Here is a 17430-nt window from a genome sequence, read left to right on the forward strand (position 1 = left end):
TCCATTGCACATCTATGTCAAGAGGGGGCTTAGATTCCACATGGATACTGGATGCAATCCTCCTGCTTTCAGTTGTAGGCACTCTAGGCTCCATGGTGTGGTGGTTGACATTCTTCAATTCCATGTTAGCTGAGTGGGGTAAGTCCAATGAATCAGAGTGTAGGAGTTGAAGTCTGTTGAGGTTCAGGGCCTGGCTATCATATTGCCAGTCCAGAGATTCAAATCCCCTAAATATATCTTAAACCCCAACACCAACTACAATTCCAGTAAAGTAGCATGAAAGTCTTGTGAAAAGAGATCCCATCTGAGTCCAGTTCCATCACGCAGAAACACCAGCTCCAAAGAAGGGCCAATTGACACCGCAGTGAACCCCATCTGCCATGACCATAGAACCTGGGGGTCTCTTTATCCCTCAAAAGAACCAATACCTAGGGTTGTATCTACTTTATCTGTCTCTAAGACTCTGCTCAGGTGTGCATAAGGGCATTCCTTCTGACAACCTCCAGACTCCTTTTTAGAGACTCATAGCCATATAAACTCATTCTCCTTTCCATTTCCCCCTTACATTAGGTCAAACAGCACTTTAAAGTCATGTTATTATATGTAGACAGGGATATTCTGCTGATTTGCGTTGAACCTTTAATTCAAGGTCAATTTCTAGTTGCATCTTCAGCTGGTATTTGGTAGTGATCCCTCGGTGCCAGGGAGGCTCATCCCCAGGTGTCACATACAGCATTTTTAGAGTATTAGAATTGTTCTGTGTGATCCTGCAATAAAGGATACAGTCCGTTTTAAATTTCATCAAAACCTGTAAAAGTGTACAGTCCAAAATGTAAGCCATAATGTTAACCTTTGGCCATAGTTAGTACCAATGTTTCAATATTTGAACCTCAAATGCAACCATTGTAACATCTGCATGTAAAATGTTATCAATAGGAGAGAGGGGAAAGGGGCAATGGCATGGGGTATATGTGAATCCCCTATATTTTCTATGTGACTTTTCTGTAACTTAAAACTTGTTTGAAGATAAAAAGGGAAAAAATAAGAGACTGGGGGAATATTCAGAAGAAATTGTCATTGTACACACAAGACAACAGATCTTATAGTGATAGTAATGAAAGACAAAGTGTAAAAAATTTTATATTATTTCTATTTTTTTAATTTTTAAAAGATTTTACTTGTTATTTTTTAAATTGATATTACATTATCTTATTAATTTTATTTGGTTATTTTCTTGGCCTCATTTTTGCAGAGGTTTTGGATCACAGAAGGGTCACAGTTGTGGCAGAGAAGGATCACTGATACAGGGTATCAGTGATGGGAGGATGTGTGATGAGGGATGCACCTGGGGCATGCCTCCAAGGCAAATGAATGTGTTCAAGTGCTCATGAGGCATTGTCTTGGTGGATGGAGATGCACACAATACCAAAAGAATGTTGAATTCCCATCCTTGAGAGTCCTGCACATTCTCTAATAGAGTGACAAGAATCCCCCAAGTACAAGGGCAGTGCCTAGTGAAGGAAGACAGACCATTATGGCAGGCCCTTGATATTAATGATTATACTCATGAAACTTTTCTTGTGAAATTGAGACATAGCCTAGTATTATATATTGCCTAAGAGTTTCCTCCTGAAAGCCTCCTTGCCGCTCAAAAGGTTACATTTGCTAAGCCAAACTCAGCATAAAAGCTAGCTAACTCTCCCCACCCCCAACCCCACATGGGATATAAATCCTGGGGATGAGCCTCCCTGTCACCAAGGGATTATTATCAAGCACCAACTAGCAATACATCTGGAAAAAGTCCTTGACCAAGGGAAGGAATACTAAATAGAAATGAGTTTTTATGGCTTAGAGATTTCAAAGTGAGTCTGGAGGTTATTTCAGAGGTTACACTTAAGCACATCTCAGCAGGTTCTCATTGACTGCCATAATAAACAGCAGGTCTCCTGAAGGCTCTAGAGACATCCAGACATTATAAGTAGGACCAACAAGCTCAGGAATTCAGCACACTTTCAGTGGGACTTATTCTGGAATTTATGCTCCCCAATGTAACAGATGTAGACTCATTTATAGTTTCCTTACACATGGCTCCTCTGTACCTTTTATCTCAACCTATAATTAGCACTATTCTTGTTAAATATATGTCCAAGAGACTTAAATCTTTGGTCTATTCATGTGCCAGTTGAGCTCTAAATCTCAGCAGAATTGCAATACTTACTCTCCAGTTCATTGGACCCACCCAGGAAAACTAACAAGGAGATGATGAGGGACAAAGTCCAGCCCAAGGAACAGAGTGTCTGCAACTGCAAGCAGGATAGTTCCATCCATTTGCCCCATGGGACCTAAGCCCCCTTTCAATTAGAAACAGTGTGGGCATTACCGCTCCAAAATCCTCAATATTGGGGAACTAACAATGGACTAAAGTAGACTAGTTATTATCTTATTATAGATTTCTTAGTATTCTAGCAATGGAAACACTTTCTCATTGATATAAAGGCAGTAGCCACCAGAGGTTCTGAGGGGAGAGAGGAAAGAATAGGTGTAATATGGGGGCATTTTTAAGACATTGGAATTGTCCTGCATGACACTGCAATGATGGATACAGGCCATTATATATTTTGTCATAACTTAAAAAATAGTTCAGGATAGAGTGTAAAATATAATGTAATCTATAGTCCATGGTTAGCAGCAATGCTTCAATATGTGTTCATCAATTGTAACAAATGTACAACATTAATGAAGGATGTTGTTAATGGGGGAAAGTGTGAGATGTGGGACATATGGGAATCCCCTCTATTTTTTAATTTAATTTAATTTTTAATTATCTTTTTTTAAAGTTAATAGATCACACAAAATGTTACATTAAAAAACATAAAAGGTTTCCATATACCCCCTTCCTCACCCCCTACCCCCATCATTACATTTATGTAATCTAAAGCTTATTTAAAAATTAAAATTAAAAAAAAAATTTTTTTTAAGTCTACAGTACTGCCCGTGGGATAGCCTTGCTAAAAATACCAAAACTGAATGATATTAAGCCTCTATAGCCAACTACCAATTTACAGGAAATAAGAGGACAGCAAAACATATTAAACCACACAATGGAGAAACAATCAGGAATTTCAAGATACCTGAGTGTGTTAGCTAGGGACAGGGGAAGCACATGGCACAAAAACCAAAGTATTAAGCAAAGGGAAAACTCAATTTAACATTTAAGTATATATACCCAATTGATAAAAGTATAAAGAAAGACATGATTATTATGAAATTAGAATAGTGGGTACTCTTAGGTGGGAAGGACGGGACTGTGCATGGATGGAGCATTTGGAGGACTTCAGGAGTAGGTAGAAAAATTACTATCTTCTTACCTGGGTGGTGGCTGAAAAGGTGCTCTCATAATAATTCATTATGCTGTGCATTTGTTTAATAACTTTTTCTGCATTTATTACTTTAACAATGGCTTTAAATTTTTAATAAAATCAAATATAATAATATATTTAAGGTTGGTGAGATCAGGAATATCTTGGTTCCAGTTATATTATTAAAAATAAAATAGAATACAAGGTAAATATCCAATAGTTAGGGTGTCAAACTTTTAAATAGCATATGCAGCCATTAAAATTGAATTGATAGTTTTAAAAACATGAAATAATGCTTAACAAAAGCTGAGTAGAGAAGTGCACATATAATATGACCTCAATTTTTGTAAAACTATGAAAAGAAAATAATGGAGAAAATAAAACAATGATAATATCAGCTTATTAAAGCTGTTTGTGTTGATTAAGTGCTTACTATGTGTTACAGCACTTTATAGGTATTATTTCATTTAAGGTCGTTGCAACCTTATACTAGTTAGTTATTCTATTTTCCCATTATTTTACTGTGGCATAGTGAAATTAAGTAATGTGGCCAAGGTCACAAAGTTCTTAAGTAAGGAAGTCAGAATTCAACCCCAAAGAGGTCTTTTCAGAACCTGAACACATAATCACTAAAGCAACAGGAAATGACAGTTTTGATAAAGAGTGAAAGGCTGGGTGACCATTCAACTTGTTTTGCCTGGGACAATCCTGGTTTATGTTTAAGTTCTTAAAATCAGTATTAATAAATTCCCTTTCATGGCCCAAGTTGTCCAGTTTGGATGATAACTTATAGGATCACCTTACATTGAGAGTGTCTCCCAGATCTCAAGTTTCTAAAATCTGGAAAGAAAAATTGGATCTTGATTCAATTAGGTCATGAGGGGCACATGCCTGTGTGGATAAATGGAGTTATCTAGGAACATTTCTCCATGTGTTTTCTCCTTCCCTCCCTCTAGAGAATAAGTAAATGAAAATGGTGTCTTCTATTAATTGTCTCTTCTCACTCCACACTGGACCCTAGGGAGATGTTTATGAGAATCTTTAGTTGGAGGTACCTACCTTGCAGCAATGGCCAGTAGAAGCCATGCAAATCACAGAGCCTATGAGAAGTGATTATCTCCATCTTGAATGTTCATATTATGATGTTTGTGTCCTCTGATTTCTGAAAGCACTCTATGAATACCTAGCAATCGAGAAGATACAGGTCAAAGGAGAAGGCAGCTGTGGTGGCTGCACATTCCAGATTTCACCAAGGCAGACCTGTCAGGAGCCATTATTCACAGGAATATCTGGGTGGGTAAAATAAGAACAGGGAAACTTGACTTCTGTGCTTGAAACCCTTTTCTCCTACTCTTTCCTCTTTTTGCAACCCTGCTCTCCTATGCTCTTGACCCAGAGACCTCATGGTTCTAGGCTCAACATCCACTTTTACTTTTTGTTTTCTCACAATGCTCATGTACCTTCTTCCCTACCTCAGTAGGATTGTTTCAATTTTAACAGAAAACATCCTACTTGAACTGAAAGAAAAATATCCATCAGAGAATTTCAAGCATTAGTCAGTGGGTGGAGTAAGGACCAGAAAGACATGGACTTTTGTCAATAGCTCCCATCTGGACCAAGGAGACCAAATTTTTGAACACCAAATAATTGCATATTTTCTCTATAATAGATTTTTAGTTAACAAACTACATTTAGGACATTAAAATTATTATTTATTATCAATATAATAAGTGACAGGTTCTCTATTATACTCATTATACTATACTTAAATAGTCCTCACAAAAGCCTATGAAGTGATGATGATTCACATATTACAGATGAAGAAAAGAAGGCACATAGAGATTAATTAATTTGCCCAAAATCACAAAACTGCTAATTGATGGTGCCAAATACTATTCTACTTCTCAGTAATTAATTTATCATTTTTATTAACTGGAGCAAATTATGCTTTGGTTTAGTCTGAAATAGAGTCCAGGAGTCAATGAGCACTGTGTATATAAATTTGCAGATAGTGTAATTGCTAAATGTGCCATCCTGGAACCAGTGTACAAGAGTGGTTTCCTAGCTCTGTTACTTGCTGCCATAGGGAACAGGGGCAGGTTCCCCAACCTTCTGTGCTTCATATTAAAATGGAATTAATATGAGATTAATAGTTACTATGAAATTAATGTGAGAATCAAATGGGTTAACATACATATAAGAAGAATGAGTAGGACAGTAAGTGCTTGGCAAATATTAGATAAAATATTATTATTATTGATGCAGACAGAGCTACAAAGAAGAGTAGAAATTTGCAATACTGTACCCTAAATGTTATTTTCACTTTATATGTTTAATGTTTAAAGCATCTCAGTATGCAAACTCTTTTCATGATAGTATCAGGCCATCTCATTTCATTAATTTTAAGGATTTCAATAAAAGTATCATTTATTTCATATTTTGGAGATTTTATTTCTGATTAAATTCATTTAAAAGGTCAAGTTGGACTTAAAGTATACAACATATGAATGAATAATTCCCCTCTCCCAAAATATCCTAAAGTATAAAAAGCTTCAGGAATCAAAGAGCTAAATGTTCCCAATTATTGGTTTTTATATCCCACCTTTCAAGTGGATCACTTTGGTCCTTGAGTTTCCTCAAGGAACAAATATATAAAATTCTTTCCTCCTTCCCTTTCTTCGACTTTGCTTTTTTCCTTCCTCCCTCCCTCCCTCCCTCTCTCCCTCCCTCCCTCACTTCCTTCCTTCCTTCCTTCTTCCTTCCTTTCTTCCTTCCCTCTTCTTTTCCTTCTCCCTCTCTTTTTCCTTCCTTCCATCCCACCTTTCCTCTTTTATGCCTTGCAAGGAGCACTAAAGAGAAAATAGGTATTAAGTCTAGGTCATGCTTTCCTTTGCTCATTTAAGAAGTTTACATTGAGTAGTGATTTCTAACTGTTCACTCTGAATGAAGGAAATCACAATGACACCATTTACTATATGAAAGGTCTAAAGTAAATCAAACTCACTGAAAGTAACATTCTCAGATCCCAATGGAAAGGTTATTATCGCAGGGGCCTGAAGCCAATTCTGTAGATGTCATCAGGACAAATAATGATGCCCACAGAGACATCTGAATATTTTTCCCACTTTAGCTAAAGCAATTTCCTTCTAGAGAAATTCAAACTCTGTTTTTCATTCTAGGATAAAGGCCTTTTTTTTACATAGACATAAATAATTTCCCCACAAATTAGATGGTAAAATTTCAATGAATGAAACTACCTCTTAAATTTCTCACTTAGTCCCCTGAATATTATTGTTGACCAACGTTAAAGAAAACTCGTTATGGTTCTATGTAGTTTGATGATTTGTGCACTACTAGAAATAAATTATGAAAGTCCTAGTTAGAAGAATTGACCTTAAACTTAGGTTCTGACAAAAGATATGAGATTCCTGCAATGAAAGTGTTCCCCACCCCCCAGAGTAGGGAAACCTTTGGGATGTTTACAAAAATATAGGTGCTGAGTATGGTTCACTTAGGAATAAATTTAGTTTCATTCAATCATTCTGTTGGCATTCAAAAAGTTGTTTATACCTTAGTAAAAAATATATCACTTAATTCAGTCCTTTAGAGACCAGAGAAAAATCTGTGTAGCTAATTCCCTTCTTACCTGTTGTATGACAACAGTATAGGAAAGCAAGAAACTGAAAATTCTAGTTGGATGAATTTGAATAGCTTGCCCAGATACAGGGTAATAAACAAAATGCAGGGGGCTCTTGCCACTGCTTTGTCTACCTTCAACTTTACACTCTGAAATTGCAGAAAGTGATGTTTAATATTAGGTCATTCATGAATTATTCAACTATCTTCTGGCCATACAGTTGTAGTGAGTAATGAACTACAGAGTCAAAATGTGGAATAATATTCCTTCCTACTTCTAGGTTTTTCTATCTTATTTATTGTCTGGATCTACACAAGGATAAGATTTTAAAGGAGAGTAGTATTTTACAATCAAATTATTTTATTTATTCATTAATCTTTTCTGCTTAAGTTCATCTTAAGCTGAAAAGAGTTTTCAAGAATAGATGGTGAGCATTATGCCCTCTCAGTTCTTTTATATTTGAAAATATCTGTAAATTTGCTTTAATTCTTAAATAACAGGTTGATTGGGTACCAAATTTTGGACATCTTTCTTTGCTCCCAACTTTGTAAACGTTGTTTTTTTCCTCTGTGTTGAATCTTACGTGGAGAAGTCCAAGACTGGGCTATTTCTCCTCTAGGTAACTTAGTATTTGCCTGAATGTGCAAATGATCTTTAATCCCTGAAAAATTCAATAATTCTACAAACATGTTATCTGTATTGAAACATGTGCATTCACATAATCTGTGCCTTTAATTATTCTTCATTTCAGGACAATCATATTAAGTAATTCTATCATCCACGTGTGTTATAATCTCAATAATTCTCTTTAATTTAGTTTTCTTTTGCTTGCTTTCTAAAAGACTGTTCTCCCTGCCTTTTACTGAATTTTCAGTAATATATTAACTCCTTTTTTTTCCTGCTTCTATCCTAGACCTGATTTCTGTGATGGCGATTTTTTTTTCCTCTTCCTTTCGCATCTCAGCTCTGTCCCTCATTACTTATCTCCTTTTATTGCCTTTCCTTGTCTCTGCTAAACTCTTGAATCTATTTTCTGATTTTTGTTTTGTTTTGTGGAGGTTTATTTTTCAAAGTACCTTGAATACACAATACATTTGATCAAAATTTCTATCTGTCCAAGGGCAACATTTTCATGATATATTTTCTTCACCCATTAACTTTTTCCTGTTCTTTTATTGTTTTTGCTTGCACCTTTTCATGCTTAGAATAAGGCAAGATCTTCCAGAACTAGTTATTTGTGGAAAGATGTTGTAGGAGAATGGTAACACAGAGCCCTGACTATAAAGAAGTTTCTTGCTTGTAATGGAGCCATGTGTCTGTTTCTTTAAGGTTTATGCTTTTGTTCACTTCAGCAAACATTATTGACAGATATTGCCTGCTTGTCACTCATGGGTTCTTTCCTGCTTATTTTCTTCATCATTACATGTTAACATGAATAATGTATTTGAATAAAATTATCTTAAATAATTAATAACCATATTTTTCAAAAAATATTCCGTTAGAATATGGACATTATTTTACAGTTTTGAAAATCTCTGTAATATTTGTTTAATAGAAGGCAGGTGGATTCTTATCTCTGCTTCCACGTTTGGTCTGTTACCATGTACTGCTTTGGGTAAAGTACATGAAGAAAATCTGGCCTCACACAGATACGTAATTGGAAAGTGAGGAGTATTTTAATAGTCTTTTTGATAGTTGTGCATAATCTTTGCTACTAAGCCAAAACTCAGAAAGTCATAGTTTTCTTAAAAGGCTAGTTGCAATGCAAAATCTTATACCATATCAATGAACTTTTGTACTCAATTACATTAAAATTCATTGGTCTAACTTGCTTTTGAATTGCTCTCTTATCCATGTATAATTTTAACCTTAATGACAACCTGAAAGTGTCTCAGGGACATCCAGTTGTCTCTGAACCACACTTGGACAACTGCTGCTCTAGGGCATACATTTAGTATTGGAATTTGGGGCTAACATCATATGTACATATTTGTTTTTATTAGGTGTTACCAAACTGTTTTCCAAAGTAGTTGTACCGTTTCCATTTCCATCACCAGAGGATAAGGAATCTTGTATACTTTAGTCAACACTTGATATTGTCTCACTTCTTAGTTTTTGCCAAAATGGAGGGTGTGAAATTAGATCTCACTGTTTCAATGCCTTGGCCTGATTATTAATGAGACTTAACATTATCTAATTGTTTCAATGTCATTCATCTTTCCTCACAAACTTCCTATTGATATATTTTGCCTCCTAAAAAATTCAACAGTTTGCCGCCTTCTTTTTGATGTATAGGAGTTCATTATATCCTAGGTACTAATTCTAGATACTATTCTAGAAAAATTCTAGATACCAATTATCAGTTATTTACATTTTGGTTTATTCTCCATTTTTTTGTCTTGTCATTTGCTCTCTTTTGGTATTGGTAGATGAAGACAAGTTACATTTGTCAATGTAATTTGATAAATTTATCATTTTATCAATGGTTCCTTGATGGTTTGCACTTTTTGCCTTGTTTAACAAATTCCTCTCTACCCTGAGGTCATAAAATAGTCTCATATATTTGCTTCTAAAAGTTTCACATTTTACAAATTCCATTCCAGTCTTGAATCCACTTGCAATTACTTTTTGTGAATGGTGAGGGAAGGATCCAATTTCAATCTTTTCTTAAAGATCTGTAATTGTCCCAGAATTATTTTTTTTAATTCCATCTTTTGTCCAGGGGTCTGGTCTGTAGTGTCACCTTTATCCTCTACCAAGTAGCCATAATTGTTAGGTCTGTTTCTGGGCACTCTATGCTCCTTTGGTAAATTTGTCCCTCCCTGTGTCAATACAACAGAGTCTGCTTTAAACATAGTTGTATAATAATTTTTGAGATTTGGTAAAGCAACTCCATCCAACTTGCATTTATTTTTCAGGGTGTCTTGGCTATTCTTTGCTTTCATTGTTTTCACTTTTATTTTAATGTCATATTTCCAAGTTCCACACACACCTACACAAACCTTTAGTAATTTATTTATTTGGATTGCGTTGGATCTAAATTAATTTGGGAATAGCTGACATTTAAAAAATACTGTTTTCCAATCCATGAAAACATTTTCTCTCTCCATTTATTTTATTATTCTTTAACATTTTAATAAAGGTTTATAATTTTTTCCCTCTGCATGTTTCTTGACTTTTTTCAAACTTACTCCTGGGTACTATTTTAAATGATACGTTGAAATTAAATGTTCCAATATTTTTGGTAGAGTTTAGACATTAAATTGATTTTTGAAAATTATTGTGTGGGTGTGTATGTTGATGTTGCTAAACTCATTAATTCTAATTATATCTATACATTCTTTTGAATTTTCTACATAAACATTCAGATCATCTGAGAATAATGATTAATTCTAATAATTTTTCTGTAATTTCTATTAAATTTCTACAAAAACCTTCTTGCGGTAACAAAAGTATCTTTTATTCCTTTCTTATCCTCAAAGGTTGAAACTCTCATAACTGTTGATGGTAACACAAAATGGTACAACCCTGTGAATATTTTTTTGTGAACTATGTCTCAATATAGCTATTAAAAAAATGGTACAAACCATTGGCATAAAAAACTTGAGTACTTTAATTATCATATAACCTAGCAATTCCATGCCAAATTGTTTACCCATGAAAAATGAAAAAATGTGTCTACACAATAATTTACAAATGAATGTTCATGGAATATTAATTCATGACAGCTAAAAAATAGAAGCAATCCAAATGTTCATAGGTGAATGGATGAACTTATTGTAATATATATTTGCAGTGGAATATTACCCAGCCATTTAACGCACTCTACTGATGAACGCAATTCCATGAATAAATTTCAGAAACAGTTTGTTGAGTGAAAGAAGCCAGACACAAAAGACTACATACTGTTTGATTCTATTTATTTTGAAAATCTAGAGAAATCAAATTTCATTTTAGAGTGACAAGAACAGATCTGTGATTGCCTAAATCACAAAGGAATATTTTGGGGTAAAGAAAATATTCTAAACCTTGGTAGTGGTGGTGTATAAATTTGTCAACTATACACTTAAAATTGATACATTTTATTGCATATAAAGTATATCTCACTAAAATTGATTTTCAAATTTCATTATTTTTCTTTATTCCCTCATGACATTAGTTAGAACCTTGAAGGCAAAATTTAATATAATATTGAGATTTATTTCCTTGTTTTGACTTTCAGAATAATGTTTTTAATATTTCACAATACAGATATAATTTACTGAAACATTATAAGATAACTTTTACAAAACTGAAGTTCTCTATGTGCTTTGTTTGCTAATTTTAAAAATTTGACACTTGTTTCATCAAATGTTTTTATGTATCTATTGATGTCTCATATTACTTATCTCTGTAATCTCTTAATTATATTAATTACATTAACTGACTTTCTAATATTAAACTAAATTTGCTTTTCTGGAATAAATCCAACTTGGTCACAGTGTAGTACTGTTCGATTTAGTCTGCCAATTGGTTGCAATATTCCTTTATGATTCAACATCATATTTCAGTTCTGGCAATTCCTTGAACCAAAACAAATTGGCATCAGTCTTATACACTGTTGTAAAGTGAAGATTCCCTTACACAATGACACAAAGTATTCCAAACTTACATACACTGGAAACTTTTGTGTATGATTGGGTATATTGTTTTCCCTGAATTCTTCATACAACTTGTTGGTAAAACCCTTTTAGCCTAAAGTTTTCTTTGTAAGATTTTTATAACTGATTTAACTTATTTTATATCAATAGTTCTTCATTCCATTCTTTTTCATTGTTTATGTTCAATTTCACCAGAAATGTCAAATTCCTTTTAATTCAAAGAACCAACTTTTTATTTTCTTATATTGTTTTATTTTAAAATTTCTCCCATTTATTTGGTTTACTTTATGATCCTTTTGATCTAATTTTGAAGTATGAATCATTAGTTTTCAGTCTTTCTTTTTTAGGCATTTAAGACCCAATCATTTCTAAGGACATCTTTAGTTAAATCCATAAGCTTTGATAAATAGTATTTTTCATTATATTTAAGTTGTATTTTCTAATTTCCATTAAAATTACTTCTTTGACTTCTGAATAAATTAGAATATGTTGTTTGTTTCCAACTGTGAGGTTTCACTAATTACCAGTTTGATATTGATTTCTATTTTAGTGATATTATAGTCAGAGAATGTTGTCTGTATTTCCAAATTTATTTGGTTTTACTGAGTGGCCAGTAAAGGGTAAATTTTTCCAAATGATCTGTGTTTTTGCTAAAAATTACATATATCAAGCAGGATTTTGTAGAAGAATTTTCACATGATGTTGTTGAATTGGTCCAACTTTCTTTAAGTTATCAATATTTGCTTCATGTGCTCGCAGATATGTTTTTTCAAGTAAATAATTTATATTAAGGTTAATCATTATACCTTATATCTTTATACGTGTCAGTTTTATGTGGTTATTCTATCAGACTCCATCCTGCACATACTTTAGCTTTTATTTTTTCTTGACTTGGAGTCTTATTGCCTGAAAGAACTAATGCATAGATTAACTTGATTTAGGAAAAGGTCTCGTGACAGACACTGAATTGAGCACTATGTTCACAATCCCAGGTTCCCCTCACTTTGGTTTTGACCTCAGTGTTTTTTTTCTTACCAGACCATGATTGTACTAAAGACATTAAAACTAGTGTTATCTGGTATTTTTATCTGTTTTCAGCAGAAAGATTTCGTCTGAGTAAATGGTTCATCATGTCATCAGAAATGGGTTTCCCTTTATGACCTCAATACAACATTAACTTCTTTATTTTTAGTTAAGTTTTTTACAAACGACTTATACTTATGTTGTTTTTCTGTATGAATGAATGAATGAATGAATGAATGAATTTATTCATTCCCTATAATAGTTTTCTAAGCATACTGTTTGTTCAAAAATATCGTGGGTAGATTCTCTTCTTCTGTTTACAAAGGAACCAATGGAATCTTCCATTTTGCAAAGTAAGGTTAACTTTATTATTTCATGTTAGGTACAGGATGGAGATGTGGTTATTTGCCTTCAGTAAGTATTCCTCTAAGTTAAATATGTTATTGAAACCCATGTTCGAAATATAACATGGATATGCCATTAATATGGAAACAAATTAATTTAGGACAGAAAGTCTAAGTTTTTCATGAACAGAAGTACTTCAAAAATCAACGAGGAAACGGACTTGTCCCAGTGGTTAGGGCATCCGTCTACCATATGGGAGGTCCGCGGTTCAAACCCTGGGCCTCCTTGACCCATGTGGAGCTGGTCCATGCGCAGAGCTGATGCAGGGAAGGAGTGCTGTGTCCCGCAGGGGTGTCCCCCACATAGGGGAGCCCCACGCGCAAGAAGTGCGCACCATAAGGAGAGCTGCCCAGCGCGAAAGAATGTGCAGCCTTCCTAAGAATGGCGCTGCCCACACGGAGAGCTGACACAACAAGATAACGCAACAAAAAGGAACACAGATTCCAGTGCTGCTGACAACAACAGAAGCGGACAAAGAAGAAAGATGCAGCAAATAGACACAGAAAACAGACAACCGAGGGGCTGGGGAGAGGAGAGAAATAAATAAACAAATCTTAAAAAAAAAAATCAACGAGGTGTTGGTATATCCAAAAATTTCTACAGTATCTTTTATGAAGTGCTTTATAAATGTTTGTACTTTTTTTGGTCATTTTTAAGAGCTGATTGTTGTCATTGTTGTTGTTGCTTAAAAGAAAAAGCCTGATAGGTTAATGATGAATGTGTAATTATCCCCTTTTACAGGTAGGAATATTGATGCACAGAAGCACTGTAGTTATTTAGGGGCAAAGTAAACCAGGGTTATTTCCTCTAAAATGACTCAATATTTCTTTTTCTTCAGTGATCGCTATTGGTAGAATATGGTTTATTTCAGTAAAATTGAAATTATAAGTGACCTAGAGATTCATTCTCTTCTTTCCTTACAGATCCCAGGAACTCCAATACAATGACAGGGGGAAAGAACAGTACAATTACCAAGTTCATCCTCTTAGGATTCTTAGGAGAATTTCCAAAGCTCACCGTTGTCCTCTTTTCAATATTCCTAGGGATCTACCTCATGACAGTGTCCTGGAACGTGGCCCTCATCTCCCTTATCAGGATGGATTCCCATCTGCACACACCCATGTACTTTTTCCTCAGCAAACTGTCCTTTCTAGATATCTGCTATGTTTCTACTATAGCTCCAAGAATGCTCTCAGATTTCTTCAAGAAGCATAAATTCATCTCTTTTATGGGGTGCACCATGCAGTACTTCTTCGTCTCTAGCCTGGGCTTGAGTGAGTGCTTTCTTCTGGCAGCCATGGCTTATGATAGATATGCTGCCATTTGTAGTCCTCTGCTCTACACAGCCATCATGTCCCCAGCCCTCTGTGTGCAGATGGTGGCAGGGTCATGTTTAATGGGATTCTTTGTTTCATTTATCCAACTGTGTGCCTTACTTCAGCTCCATTTCTGTGGGCCAAATGTCATCAATCATTTCTTCTGTGACCTCCCCCAACTGTTGATGCTATCCTGCTCTGACACCTTTTTCTTTAAAGTCATGCTCTCTGTGCTCACAGTCATCTTTGGACTCACATCTGTCTTGGTTATCATGATATCCTATGGTTATATCATTGCTACCATTCTGAAGCTCACTTCAGCTGAAGGCAGGTCCAAGGCTTTCAACACCTGTGCTTCTCACCTGACAACTGTGACCCTCTTCTTTGGCTCAGGTATATTTGTTTATATGGATCCTAACTCTGGCGATTCCTTGAACCAAAACAAATTGGCATCAGTCTTATACACTGTTGTAATCCCCATGTTAAATCCAGTGATCTACAGTCTGAGGAATAAGGAAATCAAAGATGCCCTAAACAGATGGAAGGAGAGAATATTCTCCTGGTGTTATTTATTAGTGAACCTCTTTCACATATGCAAACAGTATAGGAGAAATGATAAATAAAATATTGATCCTAAACTGTTCTACATGTGGCCAGAATTACAGTTGCTACACTCTTCTAATGTAAATCCAAGGTTGGCACAAGGTCAGGTAAATGTGAGAGAAGTATTTGTGAAGTCAATATCTCCACTCTATGACAATTATATCTTAAATAAATCAATAGGTCAAAAAATCAATAAATTCATATGTGTTTTTCTTGTTACTTTTAGTAGTGTGTGACTTCAATTTCAATTTTCTATCCCTACCTATCATGGTAAAATTTCAAGGACCAGATAGGCCAGTACTGGTCAAAGGTGTAAGGAGATTAGCAAGCATCCTCAAATATTTCATTTTAGAAAGAGCATGTATTATTATTAGTAAAGAGAGATATTTTTAAAAAATAATTTCCTGACCAATTAGGTTTCTTTTCACACTCAACCTACTTTTTCCCCTCTGGGCATTGTAAATTAATTCCTTCATTTATGGCTGTATCCATAGAAAAAGAAACCATACTGGATGGAAAAATTATTAGTTTCACATCAAAGTAATTTTTTTGTAATAGGAATGTATAACATGTCTACCATATTGTATTAGTCAGCCACAGGGGTGCTGATGAAAAATACCAGAAAGCTTTTGGCTTTTATAAAGGGTATTTATTTGGGATAGAAGCGTAACAGTTACCAGGCCATAAAGCATAAGTTACTTCCCTCACCAAAGTCTGCTGCCATGTGTTGGGGCAAGATGATGGCCAACATCAATCAAGAGTTCAGGCCTCTTGGGTTCCTCTCTTCCTAGAGCTCCATTTATGGTCAGGCTTAGCTGCTGTGCTCTCTTCACAAGGCCAGCTGTAGACTATCAGGCAAACAGCTCTGTCTCTGTCCCTGAGGCCACCTTCAATGTTCTTATTCTGTGTGCTCACTTCCTGGGCTCCAATTCAAGAACTTACTTTACCATGTCTATTTTCTGTGAGTCTTCACCTACCAAGGAATGGGGACTCAACACCCTACACATGTGGCCCAATCAAAGTCCTAATCATAATTTAATCCATTAAAAGTGATACCACTGACAGACCAGTTTACAAACATAACCCAAAAACAATTTTTGGGATTCATACACAATGCCAAACTGCTACACATATTCAATGCTTTGGTTGACCAGGTGGCTATACAGGCATTATTAGAGCATTTCTTGTCATTTCCCACTACGGTGTCATTTGTGTTCCTTTGTCTTATTAACAACATGCAATCAGAAAAAGAAATCAGAAACAAGCTCTCTGCTAGTGAGGTGGTCTAGTTCCCAATTATAGAACCTCAAGCAATGTCTTCATTTATTTTGTTTGTTTGTTCAGTAGAACAAGTCTTCATTGGGCAGTGCTTTTACAAAAATCAAAAAATGGAAAGTACATGGAGAAATGAGCTATAAGGAGACAAACATTTGGCAACACTTAAAAGTCTCAATTGGGCTGTTTCCTTGTAACTTTGGTAGGAATTTCCACTACACATAGAGAAATATCAGAGAGTTGAGATTTAAAGTATCAACCAAGAAAAGGAAACTAGGGCACACAAAGCACTGTCCTGTTGTTTATCTTCTGATAGAATTGTGAGCTCCACAATCTTAGGGCAGAAATCAGGAATATTCTCAAGAAATTTTTCCTGGTGAAAGGCATTGTTTACAGTTAACGCTTTGATTTCAGAAGATTAAATACCAAACCACTAGGAGTGTTCATGTAGTGAAAACTTAAAGCCAAACTTTTGGACAACTGTAGGATATATAACTTGGGAGGTCCTGCTTCTGAAATTCCATTTCCCTGGAGTAAAATCCAACTTCACGGAGCTTGGAGGTGGAAGACAAAGATACTTTGAACAACTGCTAATTTGCTGTTATTGGATAGAATTTGGTAAAGGGAATTTATATACAGTAACGGAGGCCTAGACTTCCTCTAAGATCTTTTTCTTCACTAATATTTCTTTTCTTGTTATTGTTTTTTTAAATTTTTTTATTTTAAAAGATGCTTTAGATTACATAAATGTTACAACAAAAATATAGGGAATTCCCATATACGCTATCCCCTGCCCTCCCACACTTTCCTCCAACTAACATCTTTCATTAGTGTGGTACATTTGTTACAATTGATGAACACATATCGAAACCTTGCTACTAACCATGGACTATTGTTTACTTTATAGTTTACACTTCACACTGCACAATTTTACAGGATTTTACCAAATGTATAATGGCTTGTATCTGTCATTGCAGTGTCATGCAGGACAATTCCAATGTCCCTAAATTATCCCATTTTATAACCCTAATATCTCTTAGTGATCCCATTCAGACCTCCCTCAAGTTTAACTTAAAGATCAAGAACATCAGTTGACCTCTCTACTAAGGTTGAGGGAGAAAAATAACTCACTAAGTGTCATTCATTTTGCTTGGCTGGAAACTTAATGTTTT

The 17430-nt window shown here is 35.0% G+C and overlaps 1 protein-coding gene and 1 long non-coding RNA gene across 2 annotated transcripts in view; one reads left to right on the forward strand and one right to left on the reverse strand.

Moving 5' to 3' along the window:
• Positions 1-311: 311 nt before the first annotated feature.
• The window catches only part of LOC139439724 (uncharacterized), a 41437-nt gene continuing 24318 nt past the window's right edge, over positions 312-17430 (reverse strand). Inside the window, exons 2-3 of the long non-coding RNA XR_011649809.1 lie at positions 4419-4542; positions 312-767 (exon numbers count right to left, since the gene is read on the reverse strand). This is a non-coding gene — a long non-coding RNA (uncharacterized lncRNA). The remainder of the gene's footprint in view (positions 768-4418; positions 4543-17430) is intronic.
• Positions 14008-15003, forward strand: LOC101425235 (olfactory receptor 5AN6-like). Its single transcript, XM_004479253.1, has one exon. The coding sequence runs from the start codon at positions 14008-14010 to the stop codon at positions 15001-15003; it is 996 nt and encodes a 331-aa protein (XP_004479310.1).

Source organism: Dasypus novemcinctus, chromosome 10 (genome assembly GCF_030445035.2).
Source record: "Dasypus novemcinctus isolate mDasNov1 chromosome 10, mDasNov1.1.hap2, whole genome shotgun sequence".
Taxonomy (NCBI): domain Eukaryota; kingdom Metazoa; phylum Chordata; class Mammalia; order Cingulata; family Dasypodidae; genus Dasypus; species Dasypus novemcinctus.